At 37.6% G+C, this 20,465-nt stretch overlaps 1 protein-coding gene across 1 annotated transcript in view; it reads right to left on the reverse strand.

Moving 5' to 3' along the window:
• Nucleotides 1-3,784: 3,784 nt before the first annotated feature.
• The window catches only part of CUL4A (cullin 4A), a 33,980-nt gene continuing 17,299 nt past the window's right edge, over nt 3,785-20,465 (reverse strand). Inside the window, exons 10-20 of the mRNA XM_077781568.1 lie at nt 19,447-19,565; nt 16,805-16,997; nt 15,327-15,431; nt 13,547-13,657; nt 13,046-13,131; nt 11,917-12,024; nt 10,643-10,756; nt 9,863-9,968; nt 6,668-6,840; nt 5,650-5,802; nt 3,785-5,364 (exon numbers count right to left, since the gene is read on the reverse strand). Coding sequence (XP_077637694.1) covers nt 5,269-5,364; nt 5,650-5,802; nt 6,668-6,840; nt 9,863-9,968; nt 10,643-10,756; nt 11,917-12,024; nt 13,046-13,131; nt 13,547-13,657; nt 15,327-15,431; nt 16,805-16,997; nt 19,447-19,565 — 1,364 coding nt within the window. The 3' untranslated portion in view covers nt 3,785-5,268. The remainder of the gene's footprint in view (nt 5,365-5,649; nt 5,803-6,667; nt 6,841-9,862; nt 9,969-10,642; nt 10,757-11,916; nt 12,025-13,045; nt 13,132-13,546; nt 13,658-15,326; nt 15,432-16,804; nt 16,998-19,446; nt 19,566-20,465) is intronic.

Below are 20,465 nucleotides of genomic sequence, written 5' to 3' on the forward strand. Positions count from 1 at the left end.
GGCGACGGCCCCGGCCGGTCATGTGACCGCTGACGTCACGCGGGCGGGCCGTCCGTCACGTGACGCGGGCGGCGCTGCGGTGGGCGGGTCTCGCGAGAGCGGGGCCGTGACCCGCCGAGCCCCGAGATCGGCGGCGGGCCGGGGCGCCTGCGGTCCTCTCGCACAGAATTCATCCACCCCCAGCTGTAGAGAAACACTGGGAGTTATGCTCTGTTGTCTCTGAAGTGCTCTATCTGTATATACCCAGCTATACATATAAGCCACGTGTGTTCCAAGACAAAATAGGGGCTGCTAATGACGCGTGTTCGCATCTCACTTGTGCCGGGCGCTGGCATACATACCCACTTCATAACTACATTAAGTTGTGGAGTCAATTTATTTATTCCGCGTATCGCTTCATTGTAAAAGTTGTAATTTCACATAGCTTCAGATGTCTGATGGTTTTTAAGGAATCCCTTTTCTCTTTTTTTTGGGAAAACCAGAAAAGGTGAAGTTACCTTGTAAACGTTCTCAGATGTAAGGGAGATGGACAGCCCAGGTTATTTGATCACGTTGTAATCCAATGCTCTCTTTTATCCACACTGTTAGGGATATGCCTACTTCATCTGAGACCTCAGAAGCTCCTGCAATCCCGTTCCCAGTACGATTGGAACGTGTGCCAGTAGCAGCGTGCCTCTGCTTTCTCACAATGACGGCCACAGAGTCCCTCTCCTCACTACAGGCTGCTCCAGGTTAATCGTCTCCGAGGCACACTGATTTCTGCTCCCAAGCTGCCTTCATACGTTTTTACACGGAACCCATTTGAAACGGAATTTAGCTATTCCCAGCTGCTAAAGTCAAGTTCAGCTACTGTGAACTTGACCCTTCCTTGCTGCTTGTCTCAGTTCACTTACAGGTCATGTTTCCCCAAAACATCCTGGATAAGTTCAGTTGGTCCTTAGGAGGGCATGGGGATCTAGTTTTCATTTTTAATGTTATTGCTATAAACACATATTTCTTTTTAATGCTGCATTTTTATCTGTGTATTTTTACACACAGTAATGTATTATTTTAGTTTGTTTTACCCTGCAACACTTCCAGCAATCTTTATTCTTTCCATGCATTGTCAAAAGCAGAACTTAGTTTGAAAAAGGACATAATGAGCAGCTCTGGTCAAGTGTTTGAATGACTCATCTGCAGAGGAGTTGAGGGCAATGGAGGTGGGACATGGGTTGTTCTCATTTTGGATCACTGTTTTTGGAACCTGCACTGGGAATGGAGGAAGGTCTGCAAAACAGAGTCTGCCACAAGACAAATGGGGAGGGAGATCCAAGGTTTAAACTTGGTGTGCAGTATTTTGCCTCCCTGCTGGAAAATCAGTAGGCATCTCTGAATGGAGAAATGGCAGATGCTTGGATTGGTAACAAAAAAAAAAAAAAAAAAATTATATATATAAGTTGCATAAAGCAACAATACTGTGGTAAAATTTGGTAAGTAAAGAACTTAAGGTTATCAGAAGAGAATGATGTGGACATTCCATAATGTGGATCATTAGCTCACTGGGCCTTTTATTAATGGTGTGGAGACAGCACCATATCAATTTCCACCTCCTTTCAATACAGGTACTATCAGGGTGTTGGTTAGACAAATGCATCAAGTCTTGCACAACAATGCTGGCCATCAGCCCCACTGCTTGGTAACTTGTTGGCTGACATCAATCAAACATGATAGCAGGGTAAGACATAAAGTCAAAGCTTCTGTAAAAGCTGCTATATACACAGCCAGATTAGTGCTGTCACTGAGGGAAAGGAAATGTAGTCCATACCCAGCCACTACACGTCATCTGACAGAGCTGCAGGCCAACCAGCCTGCTCACAGGCCCAGGCAGGAACCAGGATGCACTCCCTGGCCTTTCTTTAGAGCCATGGATGCAGAATGGGCTGCTCATGGGAAACACCCAGGAGAGTTAGGAGCCATTACTACAGTAAAAACCATCCTGTGAGGCCAAGGCAGAGTACAAGCAAGGGAGACAGTGTATAGGCTAGGAGATTTTACAAGGAAAGAATTTCCACAAAACATGACTATTTTCCTGCTGACCACACTATTGTTGATACAGGCCAGGATGCCACTGGCCTTCTTGGCCACTTGGGCATTGCTGGCTCATGTTCAGCTGCTGCCACCAGCACCCCCAGGTCCTTTTCCACTGGGCAGCTTCCCAAGCACTCAGTCCCTCTGCCTCAAGCAGTGCATAGGTAGAGCTGTGTAACAAATTAAGACATTGAAGTTGCCTAAAAGGTGTGTAGTATTTTTTTTCAAAAATGTATAGCACAAAGATAAGATGAAAAAGCTGCAGCTGATCAAGAGATATAAGTGCTAAACCCAGGTTCAGCTAAAGGAATCCAGGGAAAGCTAAAATATAGAGCCTAAGAAAAAAAGCCTCAAGGAAAGGGCAGAGAGGAGGCTGTTGGCTGGTTAAGGAGAGCTGTAACTGCCAGGCTTGGGAAGCGCTTTTAAGTCAGGCCCCAGCCTACATTCTCACACTTGCTTTCCCTCAGGAACTGTTGGGTTAGATAACAGTGTGTCACATTTAGGAAAATTGCTTTTTAAATGTATATAATGTATGTTTGGATAAGTTAGAGCCCCAGGCTGTATCCAGGCCCCTGCTGTTATTTTTGTCATTCCATAGAAGCTGCTATACCATTTGTTTTAAGGACACTGAACTGCCAAGATCCAGGTTTCCCTGACATACCTGAACATTGATGCTCTATAGAGGACATCTGTTACTTTGCTACTGCCCAACACCTTCAACACTGGGTGATCTTCCAGGAAGACAGGTACATTCAGACAATGTGACCCCAAAGAACTGACTGACTGAGGCAGACTGCTCAGCCAAATTCTATCACCAGCTACTGAAAAGCAATCAAGTGTAGCTATTTCACTATGGAGAAGTGATTTGCATGCTGACTCATAAAATAGCTGCTTACCTGTTTGGTTTAGCACATAAAATGTCCCAGTAACAAAGATTTGAGGAAATCAAATTAAAAATGAGGACCTGAGAAAAAGTTACCATTACCTTGCCCGTCAGTCTCTCACAAAGCTTTTGAACCTCTGAAACCACTTGCAGACCAGTCTTGAAAAGTCTTCAGAGATCATGACATTTTCTGTAGGTTCAAGCAGGTAGAGGGGATGGGTAGAATTGAGCAGTTGATGAGGGACAAAACCCCCACCCCCACAAGCAGAAAGGCAGAACCAAGGACAACTCCTCTTGAGTACTGCTGCTTCAGGTTATTTGCAGGGGATGATACAGTTGGATACCAAGGGCATACAGCACAGAAAGACAGGCTTCATAATTTCCACTGCTGTGGAACAATTAATTTTTAATTGCTAAACCAGAATAACATGGCCAATGAGCCCTCAGTCTGTGGCAATTAAGAAAAACTGCACATCTCAGCACTTTTAATTAACATTGCTTCTTGAAGCAGAACCATTTCAGTCATCTTCAGGATAACACCACTGCTTTAAGCTATTGTTTAAAACTACTGAACCAGAACATTTGGGTTCAGAAGGGGCAGGCACTACATTCTCACTGCTTCCTAACAGCTACTGCACACTACTGCCAGCTTTCAGTGTGGATGAAGGCTCTCTGGCCATTACCTTTCTGTGAGGCACATATTCCTTTTTGGTTTAGAAGTCTGGTAAGATGGATCTGATTGGTTTCCATATACATAAAAAGTGAACGGTATAGCACTAAAAAAAAAAATCTCAAAAAAGTGCCACATTCTCACAATGGCTAAGAAATTAATACTTAATATGCATCAAAGATTTTATTTGCATTAACTGAAGATTCAAATATTAAAATAAGTCTGCATTAAATTATAATATTAAATATGCTTTAAATACAATAAACTAAACATGTTTAGTCTCCAAACACAAGGGAACAAAAATAATTCAGAATGCAATAAAATTAATAACACCAGAGGACAGAATAAGGACTTTTAATATGCAGTTCCACAAGTTGTCACCTCATAGCTTTGTTTACTTTAAGAAGTGGCCTTTTAATTGATGCACAAACCCCACGTTACATAAACTTAGTAAGGTATCTCTCAAGAAAATATTGCTTAGGTAAATTCTCCTTTATGTAGTGATGAAAACTCCTTTGGTAGCTCTTTTTCAAAATGAAGCATACCAGTAGACAAGTCAGGAAAATAAACAGTCTTGCAAGCATTGCCAATAAAGGTATCTTCCTTACAGTTATCTAACAGATCTACAGTGTCTTTCACTCTTTAATTCAAATCAACTTACATATGTACAATATGTAACAAAGTACTCACAAAGTCCTTAAGTCTTTCAAGACAAAAAGCTATGCTTCCCCAATATTGAGACCACAAAAGTATTTTTTAAAAAAAGTTTTTGTTTTCTTAAAGTAGAGCACGCTGTACAGTAGGTTCCCTGGATGTTATTTTCAAGGCAGAACTCAATGTTACGGCAATTACAGAAACAGTGAAATACACCTGCTGCCCTAAAATGAGGTAGGGCCTCATTGACTCAGATCTAATCTTCACCACCCAAGCCAGCAGAAGTAGTAATAATAGAACAATCCATATTTTAGCTAAATAATCCAACAGCTCAGTACACACATGAATGCAGTTGTCCTCTTGGCACATCAAGAATCTCACTTCAAAACCTGATTTATCCAAACCAGACTGAAGTTTGTAATAACTTGATGAACACAAGTTAAGGGTTTTCATGGTGCAAAACTTCAGTGTATTTCAACAACACTGCTTGTACATACATGTTCATCAATGAAGGGTTTTTAAAAAGTTACTCAAATTGTAACTGTAGCTAAAGAATGCAGCATTTATAGGGACTTTATGGATGCAGTTAGGAACACCTAAATGAAGAAACAGGACTTGCATCCATGACAAAAGCATTTCTCACACAGGTAATTTTACCTTTCCATCCAACTTCAATTACGTTGTTAAACAAAACGGTAAAGCTAAATTTTGAAGAACCCAAGAGAACAAAAGATTAACTAAAGGGAAAAAAAAAAACCCAGGGCATTTAAAATTAGTAAGAAGTCTTGACAAAGGTGATCAATTAACATGTCATTTTGCTTCTTTTCCACAGCAGTGCATGCAGCTGGTTGAATAAAATAGATCAACCTGATCAATCTGCTAAAAGGAAAGTCTGGAACAGCATAGGTATTTGGTGTCCTAAAGACATATGTGGATGATTTTGGTTTTTATTTTTAAGTTTCTCAATTTTTTTAAATAAAACTATTCTTCTCCTTTATGCAACATAGTGGTACTGATTGGGGTTGTCTTTGTCTCTCTCCATATAGTCTCTGTCAATGAGAGATTCAATTCTCTTTTTCAAGTCTCCAGGCTACAAGAAAAGATAAGATTAGTGTAACAGTTAGTAATACAAAGGCAAACATTAAAAAAAAAATACTGCTAAAAGCTACATAAGAAATGCACTACAGTATATAACTGATGTAGTACTGATACTCCAACTTACTTCTCTTCACACAATACCTTAATCTTTGGGTCTAATTCTATGATATTTGACATTTCTTGCTCTTATAGAAAAGGTGAATAGAAACATATATTACATACATTTAGATAAATCTAGGATGGTTTGACCAAAAAAACCCAAAACCCCATGAGTTACCTTTACAGGAAATTTCAGTTGATTATACAATTCAGAAACAAGAAGATTATGACCAAGAGTCTTCCTCATCTTCATTATTCGTACAATAGCAGCATCAATCTGATATTGCCTGTCCTGAAATACTCTTTCAGTTGTGCTGACTTGTTCCTCAACCTAAAGAACAATACAACACCACAAATTATATCACCCTCTGTTACTACTTTTTATTAATTTTATCTCTATAGTTAACCTTCACAATAACATGAAGCTCATGCATTCTTATTTATTTTTGAGACAGATGCATGCATTACTGATTTCTAAGGGCTAAGTGATGTGAAGTGTACTGCTAAAGAAAGTAAAAGAGAAAATTCAGGATAATGTAAAGGAAAAATTGTGTCTTACTTTACATTATTTAATAAATAAAATAAATCTTGGAAACTCCCTGGAGATTTTTGAGAGAACACATAACACTTTGACAGACCAAATACAGCAGCGTTTTGTCAAAATCCAGTTTTGACTCTTCAGGGAATTCAACATGCAAATGCAAAAAAGAAACAAGTCCTGTTAATTAGAAAATGTCACCTTGTGTCAAGAATGAGAATTCAGCTACAATAAAAAAGGTTTGTTTTCATTGCAGAATGAAGGACAACCCTGACTTTTATAGCCTTCTTTACCTGCTAAATATAGAAGTGATATGGTGACATTTGATTCATGAGTCCAATATAGTACCAACACTACAGCAATACCACAGAAACTTCTAAGATGGACTGAAACACCTACAACATCCTTTTAGTTTAATATATAGGCATTTAAATTTGCAAGCAAAGGAAGCAACCTAAGTTGTTTTCAATTTCAGTGATTTTAAAGTCTTTATTACCTCTGAGTCACCTTGACTACTCTAAAAATTAATTACCATTTGAAATGAAATATTCATTTCTTTATCTGCAAAAATTTCATTTTTTATATGCAAAAAATACTAGAGATTGTCTTTCCATATGGGATATGTAGATAAATAGTTAATACATAAGAAAGTACGTACTGTTTCTTTCATTTGAATCTGATTGATCTTTATTCTAAACAATTTATGCTTGAAATCTCCATTAAAGATGAATTTATCTCCATCTTCTACATCCTTGCCCTTTGGATTTTTAATCAATACTCGTGCTTTTCCACAAGCTAAAGACTGCAATGTTCTTCTTAATTCACTGTCCTCTGTGAAAGAGTTCAAATATGGGAGAAAGCAGAACAAAACATTAACATCAAGAGTTTTATGAGATTAACAGAAATATGAGATTAACAGAAATAAATAGAAAAGCCAGTTGCTTTATGTTACTACTTTATTCCAACTAAGTTCTAATTATGAAGTAGCTCACAGCCTTCAAACTTGGTCTTGTCTTTCACAGGTTAAATGCTGAGAGCATACACAGGATTATATACATCAGAAAGACAGATTTAGGCTCATCTCAGTGAGTTTTCCTTCCAAAATAGTTTCAGAAAATATTTCACATTAACACAAACTTAGTTTTATTGCTTTAGTTTTGTGTGGTAGTAACAGGACTTGGGGAAAGAAAAAGTCAGTGTATGACAAGAAACTCAAAGCCACCTATTTCAAGATTTGATGAGTGTTTTTATCACACAGCAAAAAATACATAATAGAATAAAAATACAGAAGTCTAAGTTGACAAGAAGATGTTTTGTGGGAGGGTAGAGCTGACAGCTATTATAGTCAAACTTCCCCTAAAGCAGGAAAGTAGTAGATGCAAGTGTGTGAAGAAAATTTTATCTAGCAATATTTCAGGCTAAAAGCATTTAGACAAGATAAAATGAAGTCTTAAACATTCTAATTATGTTGCAAAGTCTTGTATCAAGATTTTGCATTGAAACAGCCTCTAGAATACTTTATAGCATTCTCTAGAATACTTTATTCATAGTATAAAATTATCACTGAATGTGTTGGATCTCCTGAACAGAGTTTTAGCCTAAAAACTGAAAAAAAGGTTTTGCAGTCTAGTGCTGAAGTACAGCTGAGTAAAAGATTAACACTATTGCTATTTTTAAAATACTTAAGCTTTTACACACAACAACTTTTTCCTTCTTTTAAACTTCCAACTGTTCCATGATTTCTCAGAAAAACCCTTTAAACCATGCGGGCTAAACAGGCATTTATGACATTTGAGACATTTTGTGTGTTTCAGCCCCAGTAAATACAGATTTTTGAGCCATATTTTTGCTCAAACACAACACTCGAGATTTTCATGTTAAGCCACAGGTTACAGTATGCCAAAAAGAAGGCATTTACAATTACCTATCACTCTCTGAAGTAGACGTAAGAACTACAGCTCCTAGAGACTCCCTTGATAGGCAAGTAAAACCACAGAATATATTTGGATAACATATCTTGAGGATGTACAATCAGACAGAAAATGACCGTTCTTTCTCTGAGTAGCAGTTTCTGCATTTTCTCGCTGTCCTAATGTACCAATGACAATCTCATTAAAGAGGCTGATGATGATTTATTGTAACAGTGATTGGAAAACACAAATTCCAACCACAGCCAGCTAATCCCTACAAGAAAAATGGAGAGGAACTTGTAAATTTACAAGACCATGTAGTGACATAACAAGGAGGAATGGCTTCAAAATGAAACAGAATAGATTAGATATTAGAAATAAAGTCTTTCTTGTCAGAATGGCAAGGCACTAGAACATGTTGTCCAGAGAAGTTCTGGATTCTCCTTCCCTGGAAGTGTTCAAGACCAGGTTGGATGGAGCTGAGTAACCTGGCTTAATGGAAGGTGTCCCTGCCCAGGGCAGGGGGCTGGAACTAGATTATCTTTAAGACCCTTCCAATCCAAGCCATTCTGTGATTCTGTGCTATTCATCCTGGCCTCACAGGAATCCTATGGACCATGAACTGTCCTTACCACCTGAATTTCTATACTACTTCTCTAAAGGGGAGAGAAATACAGACATGATGCTCAGTGCAATGACATATAGGTAGCTCCCAACTACCAATTCCAGGCACCTGCCTTAAACCCAGTCTATTGAATTCCTTATTTTGTGCTATAATGGAATGGATTTCCATGCAGCAGCTTATCTGTTGCTGTCAGGCAGCCAGAATGCAAGCTCCAAGGGACAGAAATCTAAGATGAGAAAGCCTGGATCAGGATCTGGATCAGGCTTGCATGAACCTGTGTTTGTTCTGTAAACATTGCCCTCCAACCTAATGAGCCTCTCTATACTATCCTTATGACTATTGTCACTGACATGGATTTTCTACAGCTCCCTTACCATTAAGGGAGAGGATGACTAAGTAACTGGAAGCATTGACACTGAGACAATGGAGCACCCAGGCTTCACTTCCTTCTGCAATACATCACTCTGAACCACAAGGATTCTTGGTATCCCCATTTTAGAGTCCTTCAGTAAATATATTACAATATTTTAATACTAGTAAGGGCTCAAATACTGGTTGATCTTAAGTTATAAGATATGAAAGACTACTGGGTATAAGCTGCTGACTGATGCAAAACTTGCAGAGAGTAATGATGACAATGTTTTGGCTATAACTATTTCAAGAGAGTGTAATAATTCAGGGGAAAAAAACCCACCCAAGAACATAAAAACACAAGACAGATACTGCAGATGGTTAAAAACAAAATTCTACTCTCTTCCTCAGCTTTCTTTGTCCTTCAGGTTCAAGTGCAGACACACCCAGCACACAGCACTGCTCTGTACAAATCAGACCTGCTGTGAAGGGGCACTCCAGCCACAGGAATGGGCAACAGGTAGGTGAGCTCTCCAAACAGTTCATCTGAAAATACTCTCTTAAATCACCTCCAACTAATAGCATTCTACAACAGATTATTTTCAAAATATAGTATGTGAAACTGAACAGGAGCAAAAATAAATTGTACACACAACATTCTTTACCACCACTTAAATTTTAAATGCAGTGATACATTTTGTAAATCTAATAGATTGTTAGTAGTACTACATGCCACACAGCTCTTACTAATAATTTTGTGAAGTGTCGATTTTACACACCAGGAAAATACACTAAGAAACACCTGCAGTCTGTCTTCCGCATCTCTTTTAGGGTGTGTATGCTATTGGCACATGAAATTTGTCCTAATGATCATGACAAATTTCTTAAAATTAGGCCTTCACATACCAAATCTTAATTGCTAATCACTTGATGAATAAATTTAAAAATCAGAAAGTATTCTTCGTACCTACACCAGTAGCCATTTTAATTTCTTCAAAACTGAATTCATCTCCTTCATTAAACATAAGCAATACTAGTGTCTGAAAGAGTGATACTTGAAACTCCTTCTTCCCCTAAAAGAGAAACAACAAATAATAGTAATATTCAGAGAATTTTATATTGTACTCCCTACATTTGACAGTTACAGAAAGTACACATTAATTTTTCTATTTCTAGAAGAATGGATATGCATTTTAGAATGCCTGGCACACAGAAGAATCTGCCTGAATGTAGTATTGGGGAAACAGGATATTTATAAAACCTCTTTTTTTTCCTCTTCTAACAGTAACAACAAAACCACATGAACAAACAGTGCAGTTATTTAACAGTTAAATAATTCAACAAGCATTTAAATTTTATCCACAGCCATCATATGACTCACACTTTCAGTCTCTTTATGTATGCCAAGCATACTAAAAGCATCACCAGCATTTCTACAATCAAAACAATTCCAAATTAAAGATAAAAAATGCTGTGTTCTTTTTCTTGTTTCAATTTCTTGCTTTATTACAACTTAATTTATTTGAATGAGCAACAATTCCTATGAAATTAATATTACCAAAAGATATCACATTGCTGTCTTGTTAGCTAGGTAGTATTTCAGTTTAATAAAATAACAGTACTGAATTCTGATTGTTCCTCCAAAAAAATGTTGGTACCTTTATAAAAAATGCAACACCTTATTAGATTACAAATAATTGATTTAAATTTAAACCTAACAGGCAAAGCATTATCCAAGCAAACTTACTTCCTTAAATTCTGCCTTTAGGACAGCATGTCCTAAAGTGGTCTGCCACTGAAGTTTTCGACCACTGTGTTTTCCAAGGTAAAAGGTTTTAAATACCTCTTGAAGCTTTATCATCTGTTAAGGAAAGAGAAAAAACACTAGCACTATATCTTGCAGTGATACAAAACTATTTCGCACATGTAATTTCTTTATTCTCCTCAACCATGTTTCCCAATAGGTTATTTTGTGGGAAAAGCTTAATCCAAAGAGCAAAATTTTGCTCTCAAGTACACTGGTACTACTATGCAGCCTCAATTCAAAAATAACTGAATTTTCCTTGGGTTTTTAATTTGCTTGTTTTGAATAACAGTAAAATAAACTCCCTTTAAAGGGTTTTAAGCCTCAAAAGAGATACTGATTTTGTCCCAGACTTTGAATCTGACCTAGAAGTCATGGGACAAAAAGCATCCATCATCTCACACCTTTGCCCTGACTAGTACCATCTGCTCTTAAGTTCTTCCTGTAGTTTGTGGATGGAATGGAGCTCCAGTCCAATGCCACTACTTTATGCCCTCTTACTTCCAAGTAAGAGGTTCTACCCCTCCATTTGCATGATGTGTTGCTCAGGCTGGATTCTCTAGAAATAGTCTGCCACAGAGGAAACGACACCTCAGGAACAAGAGTACAAGAGCTTCCATATCTTCCAAACTGAGTGGGAACCCCATTACCACCTCTGGCCTCTGAAGTGCTTCCCATACCTCCGATCAAACAAGGTACTGTAAAAAATAGGGACTCCAAATACACATTTCAACCTAAATTGCTACAGAAAGAAGCTTTGCAAAAATCTCTCAACTTGGAAACAATCCTTTGCCAAGCAAATACTATTTAAATGCAGGGGTTAGTTTTGTGTGACACATGGCAGGGAACAGACAAAGGATCTTTGAAAAAAGGAACTTACAAAACCATCATTGACTAGTTCAAAGTGCCTAACCAATGTAGTTAAAGATTGACTAAAGTGAACTGACCAATTGCAAACTTTTAAGTAACTGACTGCAATGCTAAGTAAGGGAATGATATTATTATTATTATTATTATTATATAGGTAAAAAAGCCCCCACACTGAGTGAAATAATAATCTGAAAAAAGTAGAATTTATCCACTACATTATATTTTTTGCAATTCTGAAATCCTTAAAATTACATAAACCGCTTAGATATCTAGCGGAAAAACTTTACATGAAGGGCATTAATGTACCCTGTGTAAAGTGTATTTAGAAGAAGAATTCAAACACAAACCTCTGAATTCAAGTGGACTTCCATAGGTGTGTAAGTTGGCCAATATCCCATGGTTAATATATTTACTGTCAGGTCTATATTTCCTGGGTCACTTTGGTTCTGCATATACTAAAATACAAGAGACAAAAATTATTCTAGTATCCTATCTGCATACTAAATTAGAAAATGTATATATTTAAGTTAGAAATTTACTATTAAATTTAAATTATATTTATATTATGTTTAAAACAATTAAAAATTCTTACAGGCCACAACCTTGGTTAGACATGCTCTACCAGGATTTTGAGTAACTATCTAGTGACCACCTCCCCATCTTCAAAACACAGCAAGCGGCTGGGAGTACAAAGAAAAGATCAACATGCCTTGAAATATTCTAAAACTCTGTCTATATAGGGTGCTGATGTCAAAGAAGCTTTAATCAAATGCAAATAAAGCAAAAGAAAAGAAACCATAGCAAAGACTAAGATCTAAAGGATCGCCTTGGAATTCTACATCTGTTAGACAAAAATGTTTCATATAATTGGAGTAGAGCACCAGTCAAGCCAGACTGCAAAATCTGGGACAGAAGAGTCACTACAGTATTCCATTACAGGTGTTGCCCTGGGTTAGGTCTCTGACCCAGCATCCTGACTTCAGTAAGGCCCCAAAACAAGTACCCAGAGAGAAATGCAACAACAGGGTGAGCATGTACAGTACTTCCTGCAAGCATTCATTGGTCACCAACAAGCTGGAAACTCTTGGGCTGAGACATTCACAGTTTCTGTGCACTTAGCAACCTTCACAGTGTTTCTCTGGTGTGGGCCGTTCACAAAAAGTTCATCAGAGCAGCACCAGTATACAGACTGAGGGGATACAGACTTCCAAGGATTTCAGTCAACTAAATTACTATGTGGTATTTAGACTAACTTACTTTAAAAGGAATCAAATGAAAATGTAAAATTATTGTATACAATAAATAAATTCTGTTGTATAAACAGAACACTAAGTAGACACTACTATTATGACTAAGACCTGCTCAAAGCTGTTTTGATTAATTTTAGCTTAATCCAACGGATTAAGCTAAAATAGCACCATTAAATGCCTCCCCATGACTGTGGAAAATCTAGTATACAAACAAAAGCTAATGTACCTGCTTGAACTGTACCATGACATCTTTGGAGAGTTCCATGTCTTTGAACATACCCTCCAGTTTGCTGGTAAAAGCAGCGCCACATTCTGTCACACAAACAAAAAAAAAGTAAAGATCCCACAATTACAAAGAAGCACAGAACAAGTGATAAACATTTAACCTGAGACAGCTGAGCCACATTTGCCAGGATACAGAGCACCCACAAATAGGAACCATTTTCAGGTATTTGCTCCTCTGTAAGTACATTATACTGACAGAAGGTAGGTATATCTTCTCATACATAAGAAGTCAGCCTTACAGTTCTTGCTGAGCATAATGAAAGGTCTGATACATACATACATATATATACACACATACACTTACACCCTCTCTTAGTATTTAAGAGCTGAACAGCTATTACTTAAAATTTGGCTTGCCACATCTTAAAAGCACATGAAAATTTGGATTCCAAATTTGCATGCCAAAAAGCAATACAAATTTAATGCATTTGAAGACACCTACCATGTTTAAGCTTTGACAACATGGACTTCTCAGCATCTACTGATGCACTTTTTCCAACCAGCAGTCTTTTGGCCAAGTCTTTCTTATAAAATGCCTCAAACACATCTTTCCCTGTAAGGAAATTGAAACAATAAATAGAATGAAATTAAATGACACAGTCTATCTGTATCACTGGCCTTCAGGTTTGTGACATAAGCCTTTCTTACGACAAGGTGGTTAACAGAACAATATTCATTCCGTAGCAGTGAAGAAAAACATGTAGACATTTTGTTCTTTTTATATTTTTGTCATTTTTAACATATTTTGCAAAATATTTACTTATTTATTTCTGCCCCAGGAGCTTGGGCTGCCTTGTATTTCCCATTGAATCAGCTGCAAAACACATTCTGGGGTCCAGAAGAACATTCACCCTCCACTGGTCTGATTTATTAAAAAAAAAGAAAAAAAGGTGGGGGGAGGTTTTCTATGTTTTAAAGGATCGATTTTCAAAGCCTAAGGGAAAGAAAATTTAACAGAAGTCTTCTCACATGGTTTGCCAACAGGTCTTCTAAATGAATGAGTCATATAGATATCCCCAAACTTTCACACCTTAAACCCAAACTTCTCCCATATGACAGTGCAAGGTGTTTCCCTTTTAAGAGGAACAAATTTACTGTAACCCAAGCCACTACTTGTGCTGCCTACAGTAGCCCCCCATAATTCCTCATGAACAGCTTCCAACTTAGGGCTTCTTATGGTAGTCTTTTTCCTTCCCCATCCTGTCCTGACCAAGTTCCATGAACCAGCTGCATCACGATATTACTGAAAAGGCCAATGCCCAGAAACTACCTACTACTTATCATCTGCTCTTGAAAGAGCTCTTATGTACTAGACAGCTCAAAATAAAAGCCACGCTTTTAGCTCAGTACTACCAAAACTATATAGAGGAAAATAACTGGTGAAAATTACAGATTAAAAAAAAAAATCAATCTCTTAGGTAGACAAACTGCCACTACAACTGTTTTCATTCACCATCTCCATCTGACAAAAATGCTGCAATTATGATTCAATTATGCAAATTACACTACTTTATGATTTGACTGCTTTCCCATCATATTGGACTTGTTTGGGATTTTTAGGAGGAGAGATCCCCATAGATCTCAGACAAACTAATACAGAACTGGGTAATTCTGGGTATTCCACCCCAGCTCAGGATACACATTTGTATCTATATTGGATTAGGCCACTGTTTTTTCTGATGTCCAATCTAGGGAAAAAAAAATCCTAACACATTCATGGGTTTTGCTCAGATAGATACAGACATGCAGGAAATGCATTTCAAAGGCAGTGAAACTCAGCCATAACACTTTTTCCTGTCATTCTGAGCCCTCCACTGTGTTCCTTCTCAGCTATGATGAGAAAAGACAAGCCAAGAAAAGTTGCTGGATTTTCATGTTTTGTACCTACAACATATGTAAGTGGACAGGAAAGTCTGTACAATCATTAGAGGAGAAGTTGTGGTAACAGCCATGGCTAATTTATGTTAAAATCTTCCAGCAACACCTCTAACTCTTAGTTCTCCATTCACAGGACTCTGAAAGGTCTGTAACTTGCCAATCTCCACAGAACTATTCATCCTCCCCCATATATTTATTTTTCAAGAGTAAGGCAACCTGAATTAAAGACTGAGTTGAGCAGAAATTCATGCTGGAAAAGATCTCTTGCATTCAGAGGGAAGCAGCCCTGCTAGTAGCAAAGGGATCAGTTTTAACTGCATCAACAGTGAATTGCTGTTGCTTACCATGAATGAATCTAAATATGATCATTATTTTGTCAAGGATTCTTTCCAACTCTTCATCTGTTGCTTCTTTATTACCAGCTCTTAACTTGGAATCCACATATTTTGCTACAAATAAATAAAATGAGGTAACAGCTTAAAAAATAGATCTAAAATAACCAACTTAAGCATCTCCTGCTTGAAATACTACTATGTGTTAAATACTATTATATGTTAAAACACAGGGTAAGCACTACATTTTCTATTTTCACTTCTCCCATCCCTACATTCAGTGGAATAACAGAGCTATTCTGTATTACTGGAATATTACTGCAGCCCTACTATATATATTGGAAAAGTACTGCAGAAAGGAATAGTCAAAGGCAAAACGTGAATACAGTACAATAATTAAAATTAATACATTAGAAGTTCCCACATTTTGTGTCATACAAGCACATTAATTATTGAAAGACAATGTTTTGGAAGCATACAATGTATGTGAATGTATTTTATGAGAAACGGAAACAAATGACATAAACAGGACTATATTTTTATAGAGCTTTACCATGTCCCTCATGCTCCTTTGTAGGAGCATATTAACATTTTAACAGAAGCAATGCTTTCCAGTTAGTAGTTTCAGAAATAAGGTTAAGCCTTGAGTTTAGCTAAGTATTTATTAAGTCATGTTAGTATCCTTATACAACTTTCTGTGTAAAAAAACTTTTATGGGAGCTGGAACACCAGGATCCACAAATGACAACAGCCGATATCATGGCTTTAACCTGTGTCACTGTGTTGTGCAATCTGTCCTACATAAAACTGATTTTAGAAGGAAGACACAAAATAAGCCAAATAAAGGCAAAACAATGTACAGAGGAAAAACAAACAACCAAGGAGCAGTATCCTCTCCTGGTGTAAAATGCCACGGCTCCAGTTTTTCAGCAGCAAAACTGCTAGTATACCTTCTGCCTGATCAGGGATAAACTAAATAATATGTTTAAAGTATTTGTTATTATCTTTCCCCTTAATAAGCATGAGTTCTCCTGTCAAGGTAGTGGGTTTTTTTCCCCTCTATTAAAACTCCTTGTATCTGAAGGCTTTAAAATTGTTATCCCAACTTCAGCCTTCAAGGCAGATGGATGAGCTGTACTTACTTCTTTCTGAGAGATCCAGAACATCCACCAAAACTCCTCTACACCCACAATTAAAGCCAGTTCCCCTTTCCTTGCCACAGCTGCTCTTCCCCCTGGCAGTTGTTAGCAGCAGGCCCCGTGCAAGCAGCAGCGCGCAGGGACAGGAGGGTGACATGCTCCACCAGGCCCCTGACAGCACACCCAAGCTCCTGGGGCCCGCCACGCGCCCGGGGTCACGTTTGCCTCGTGTCCCAAAACCAGTCTGCTAAAGCAGAATGCGACTGCACCACTACTGCACTAGCACACTCAGCAGCATCATCATGCTTTCTACAGATTTTTGAAATATTTTACAGAAAAATATTTGTGTACCTATCAATTCTGCAGGCTTATTTGGTCTCTTGTTGATAAATGTTTCAAAGGACTCCTTCATCAAGTTTATAAATTTTTCATTTTTCTGAAAGCACACTTCTATGATATGGTCCACTTTATCCTTAAAATCTAGTAGCTCTTGCACCATATCCTTGTCTTTTTCAGGATTAACCACTATTGTTGTCCCAAAGTTCTGTAAAACAAACACTTTGATAGTAAAATACTTCAGAGTGTTACCTATCTTCCCCAACAGACACATGTACCCTTATAAAAATTATCATTAGAAAAATGATTTTTTTTTTTTACAGAACTACTTACGACTTAAAGTTTTTAAAAAATGAGATGTATTGAAATTTAAAATAAAAACTAGACATACGTTAATGGATTTCAAACATTAGTCCTTGATTTAAAGATTATTTACATTTAAGACAAAAGTAAAAACAATATACAGTAGACATGACTATGATGTGCAAGTTCACAGTGAGATACAGAACTATGATTCATGTAAAATAAATTAAATGGAAACTGCCTGAGAAACATTATGTATAAAGAAAAACTTTGGCTTGTTTTTGTTAAGTCCACTACGGAGCTTAACTGATTAAACAAATAGCAAAAATTTAACTACTGCTCAGCCCTCAAAGATTTCTTTTTCATCAAGGGCTCTAAACCAAAATGATCCTAGCTGATTTGAAGGGAAACAAGACTTTCTCAAGCACAAGAAGCAGCCACAGACTTGACTTTCTCTTCCTGTTCCTACATTTATTATCTCAGAGATAGAACACCATTTGTCTAATAGATATCTAAAATATCCTGTAAAGGAGGATTTTTCATCTACTGGACAATTTACATTTGTTTAGTAACACTGATCAGTACCCTGGACAGAATGATCAGCTTTCCAAGGTGAGAAAGAGGACACAGCACAAGCAAAACAGTATTCAATTGATATATTTTTGCCAACTGAAGTATGTTAGCCAACAATACCAAAAGAGAGAGGGAGAAGTCCCTCTCCAGCCTCAGAATTTCCATGGCATTATCTAATTAGCCACTGTCATCTTTCACGGAGATCTCACTCAAGTACCATTTCACAGTAAAGCTGAACACAAGGCTCCCAAGGTCCTCAAAATCAACATGTATCACAGAATCACAGAACAGTTTAGGCTGGAAGAGACCTCTGATGGTCACCTAGTCCATCAGATCTTCCACTTGTCACAATTTCCCCTTCATTAATACAGCATTTGGGCATCTCACAATCTCTGTCAGGTACATTCATAAATTGCAAGGTTTCCCTCCATTCTGAAACAGCAAATCTAGATGCAAAAAGCCAAATGGCACCTCTGAATTCCCAAAAGGGTCACTACAATGGAACATAAAGCCTTACCACAGGGCTCACAAGATAAACATTAGAAGTTCTTGAAGCCTCTCTTCACTGCCACAGAGAATGTTTGGAAGGAGATTTACTGACACTACAGAAAATGTTTTCTAGGTTTTTGAGCAGGTACACATCATCCTAAAGCTGCAAGAGGTCTGATTCTGTGAAATACAGGGTATGATAAGCCAATTTAACAACTTGCTGTTGTGAGAGAAGAGATTCCTTTCCCTATTTTCTACACATCTTGAACTCCTACTTCTTTCCTTGGACCAGACTTTTCTGTGAGTCTAGCTCATTAAACCTGGGATTAAACTGACCTTGCCCAGGTATTGTGATACAACAGATCATAGGAGAGCCTGTGTAGCGGCAGGCAGCACTAGGATTAAGTGATGAGCATGATCTGGGAGAAAGAAAGAATAAAGAGGACTCTCCTCAGGCACAGCACCACCATTCAATTGGGCAACACTCTAAGGAGTAAACTCTTCCTCAGTTCTGGGGGCAGAGGGTAGCCATGTCCCACTCCCATGAGCTGCAGCACTGCTGGATCATGCTTGAACTCCATACATAGGTGCACAGAAAAGGCACCTCTGGAATTAACTGATGTTGTGCACTTAGTCCTGAAGGCTGATGAACACATGGGCAATTCAGGGAAGAGCCCTGACATCAGGAATTATCAACTCCAGGGGGAAAAATCTTCTGTGACACTTTCCTGCCTTCATCTTGAAAGAGCACTAGAGTGCAAGCTCTCTGGGGCAGCATACTATATGGACATTACGCCTAACAAACAAACCCTAAACATCTAAATACGACTGATGGATTATTTTCAGTAGGAGCATTCCCTTCCCAACATCCTTAAAACCTATCAGCATTGTTGCAGGTTGGTTACAAGTAGCACTGGCTAACTGCAGAAGAACAGCAGGTTTCGCAGGTATGTAAACATTGAGTGTATTTGCAGCAAAACAACATATAGTACAGACCAGCATAGTCTAAACACATGTGCACCTGGTTCTATTTAAAAGCAAGGCAACCAAAAACATCCTGTATAATGTTCAAACCTATAAGGAAAGAAATTTCCAAGTAGAAATTTAAAACCAAAGCAGGTGTTGCTGTTTCTTATCATGTGATTGTTACTGAAGCATTAACATCCCTCCCCATATTTACTTAAAACAGAAATTTGGTGATATACCTATATATTACTCTTGGCTTTGACAGAAGAAATTTGTAACAGCATAAATTTTTACATTAGTAATAGATCTTTGAAATTTGTAAATACCTTGATGTATTCGCTCCAATGTTGCAAAAGGATCTGCTGCCCACCTTTTACCCGGCTGAACAGCTGGTATGTCTGGGTCAAATCTGATATTCTGTTTTCATCGAGCAGGCTATCAAGTCCTAAAAAATTATATTAGAAAAAAATTGAAATTTGAATACAGTTACATACATTTAGAAATATATTAGAAAATACATCTATTAGAGAATATACTAGTATTTTAACTGAAATACTGTCCCAACAAGGTGATGATCGTGAGCCTTTTGCATAATGGTTATGAAGAGAGCTGGGCTTCAAGGGTATTGTTTTACCAAAAACCACTAAAGAAAACAGGAAGCTAAGTAAACTGCCCTAAAATCGAAGTAATGATAAATACTTCACAAGATTTTTTTTCCTGTGGAGCACAGGGAGCCAATGCTTTTAGATTAAGAATGTGCTGGGAACAATCTACACTCCTACCAATGGAATAGCACAAGATTATAAATTCCTTTCAAGCAACTTTTGCTTTGTTGATTCACCCTACACGAGACTAAACTTTAGGCTAACAAATGGAGAACTGAAGCCCAAGGAAGGTAACAAGCAAGCAACTTCATACACATTTTTCCATTTGAGAGTTTGACAAATGTAGTTCCAGTGTAATCAGAAGTACGCTGGTGTCAGCTACAGAGGCTTTAGTAATACCAGAGCATGACATCAAATATTTATGACATTTAAAAAAAAAAGCTTGATTTTTACACAGGTTTACAATTCACACCATCAGTGTAGCTGACACTGTACAACTGTCTTACTTCACTAAATATATTTCATTAATGCTAATTTTTAAATTATATTAAAAATTGATTTGAAAATCACTACCAAATTATCCAATATTCTAGTATATTCTTCAGCTTAAAAATACTTTCACTGGATACTATAACTTACATACATGTTCAGAAAGGCAAGCAATGTTCAAGAATGATGCCAGGTAAACTTATCTGCTGCTTTGAGACTTCCTAAAATTCTGAGATATCAGAAGACATACT

Source organism: Lonchura striata, chromosome 2 (genome assembly GCF_046129695.1).
Source record: "Lonchura striata isolate bLonStr1 chromosome 2, bLonStr1.mat, whole genome shotgun sequence".
In the NCBI taxonomy this organism is placed as follows: Eukaryota; Metazoa; Chordata; class Aves; order Passeriformes; family Estrildidae; genus Lonchura; species Lonchura striata.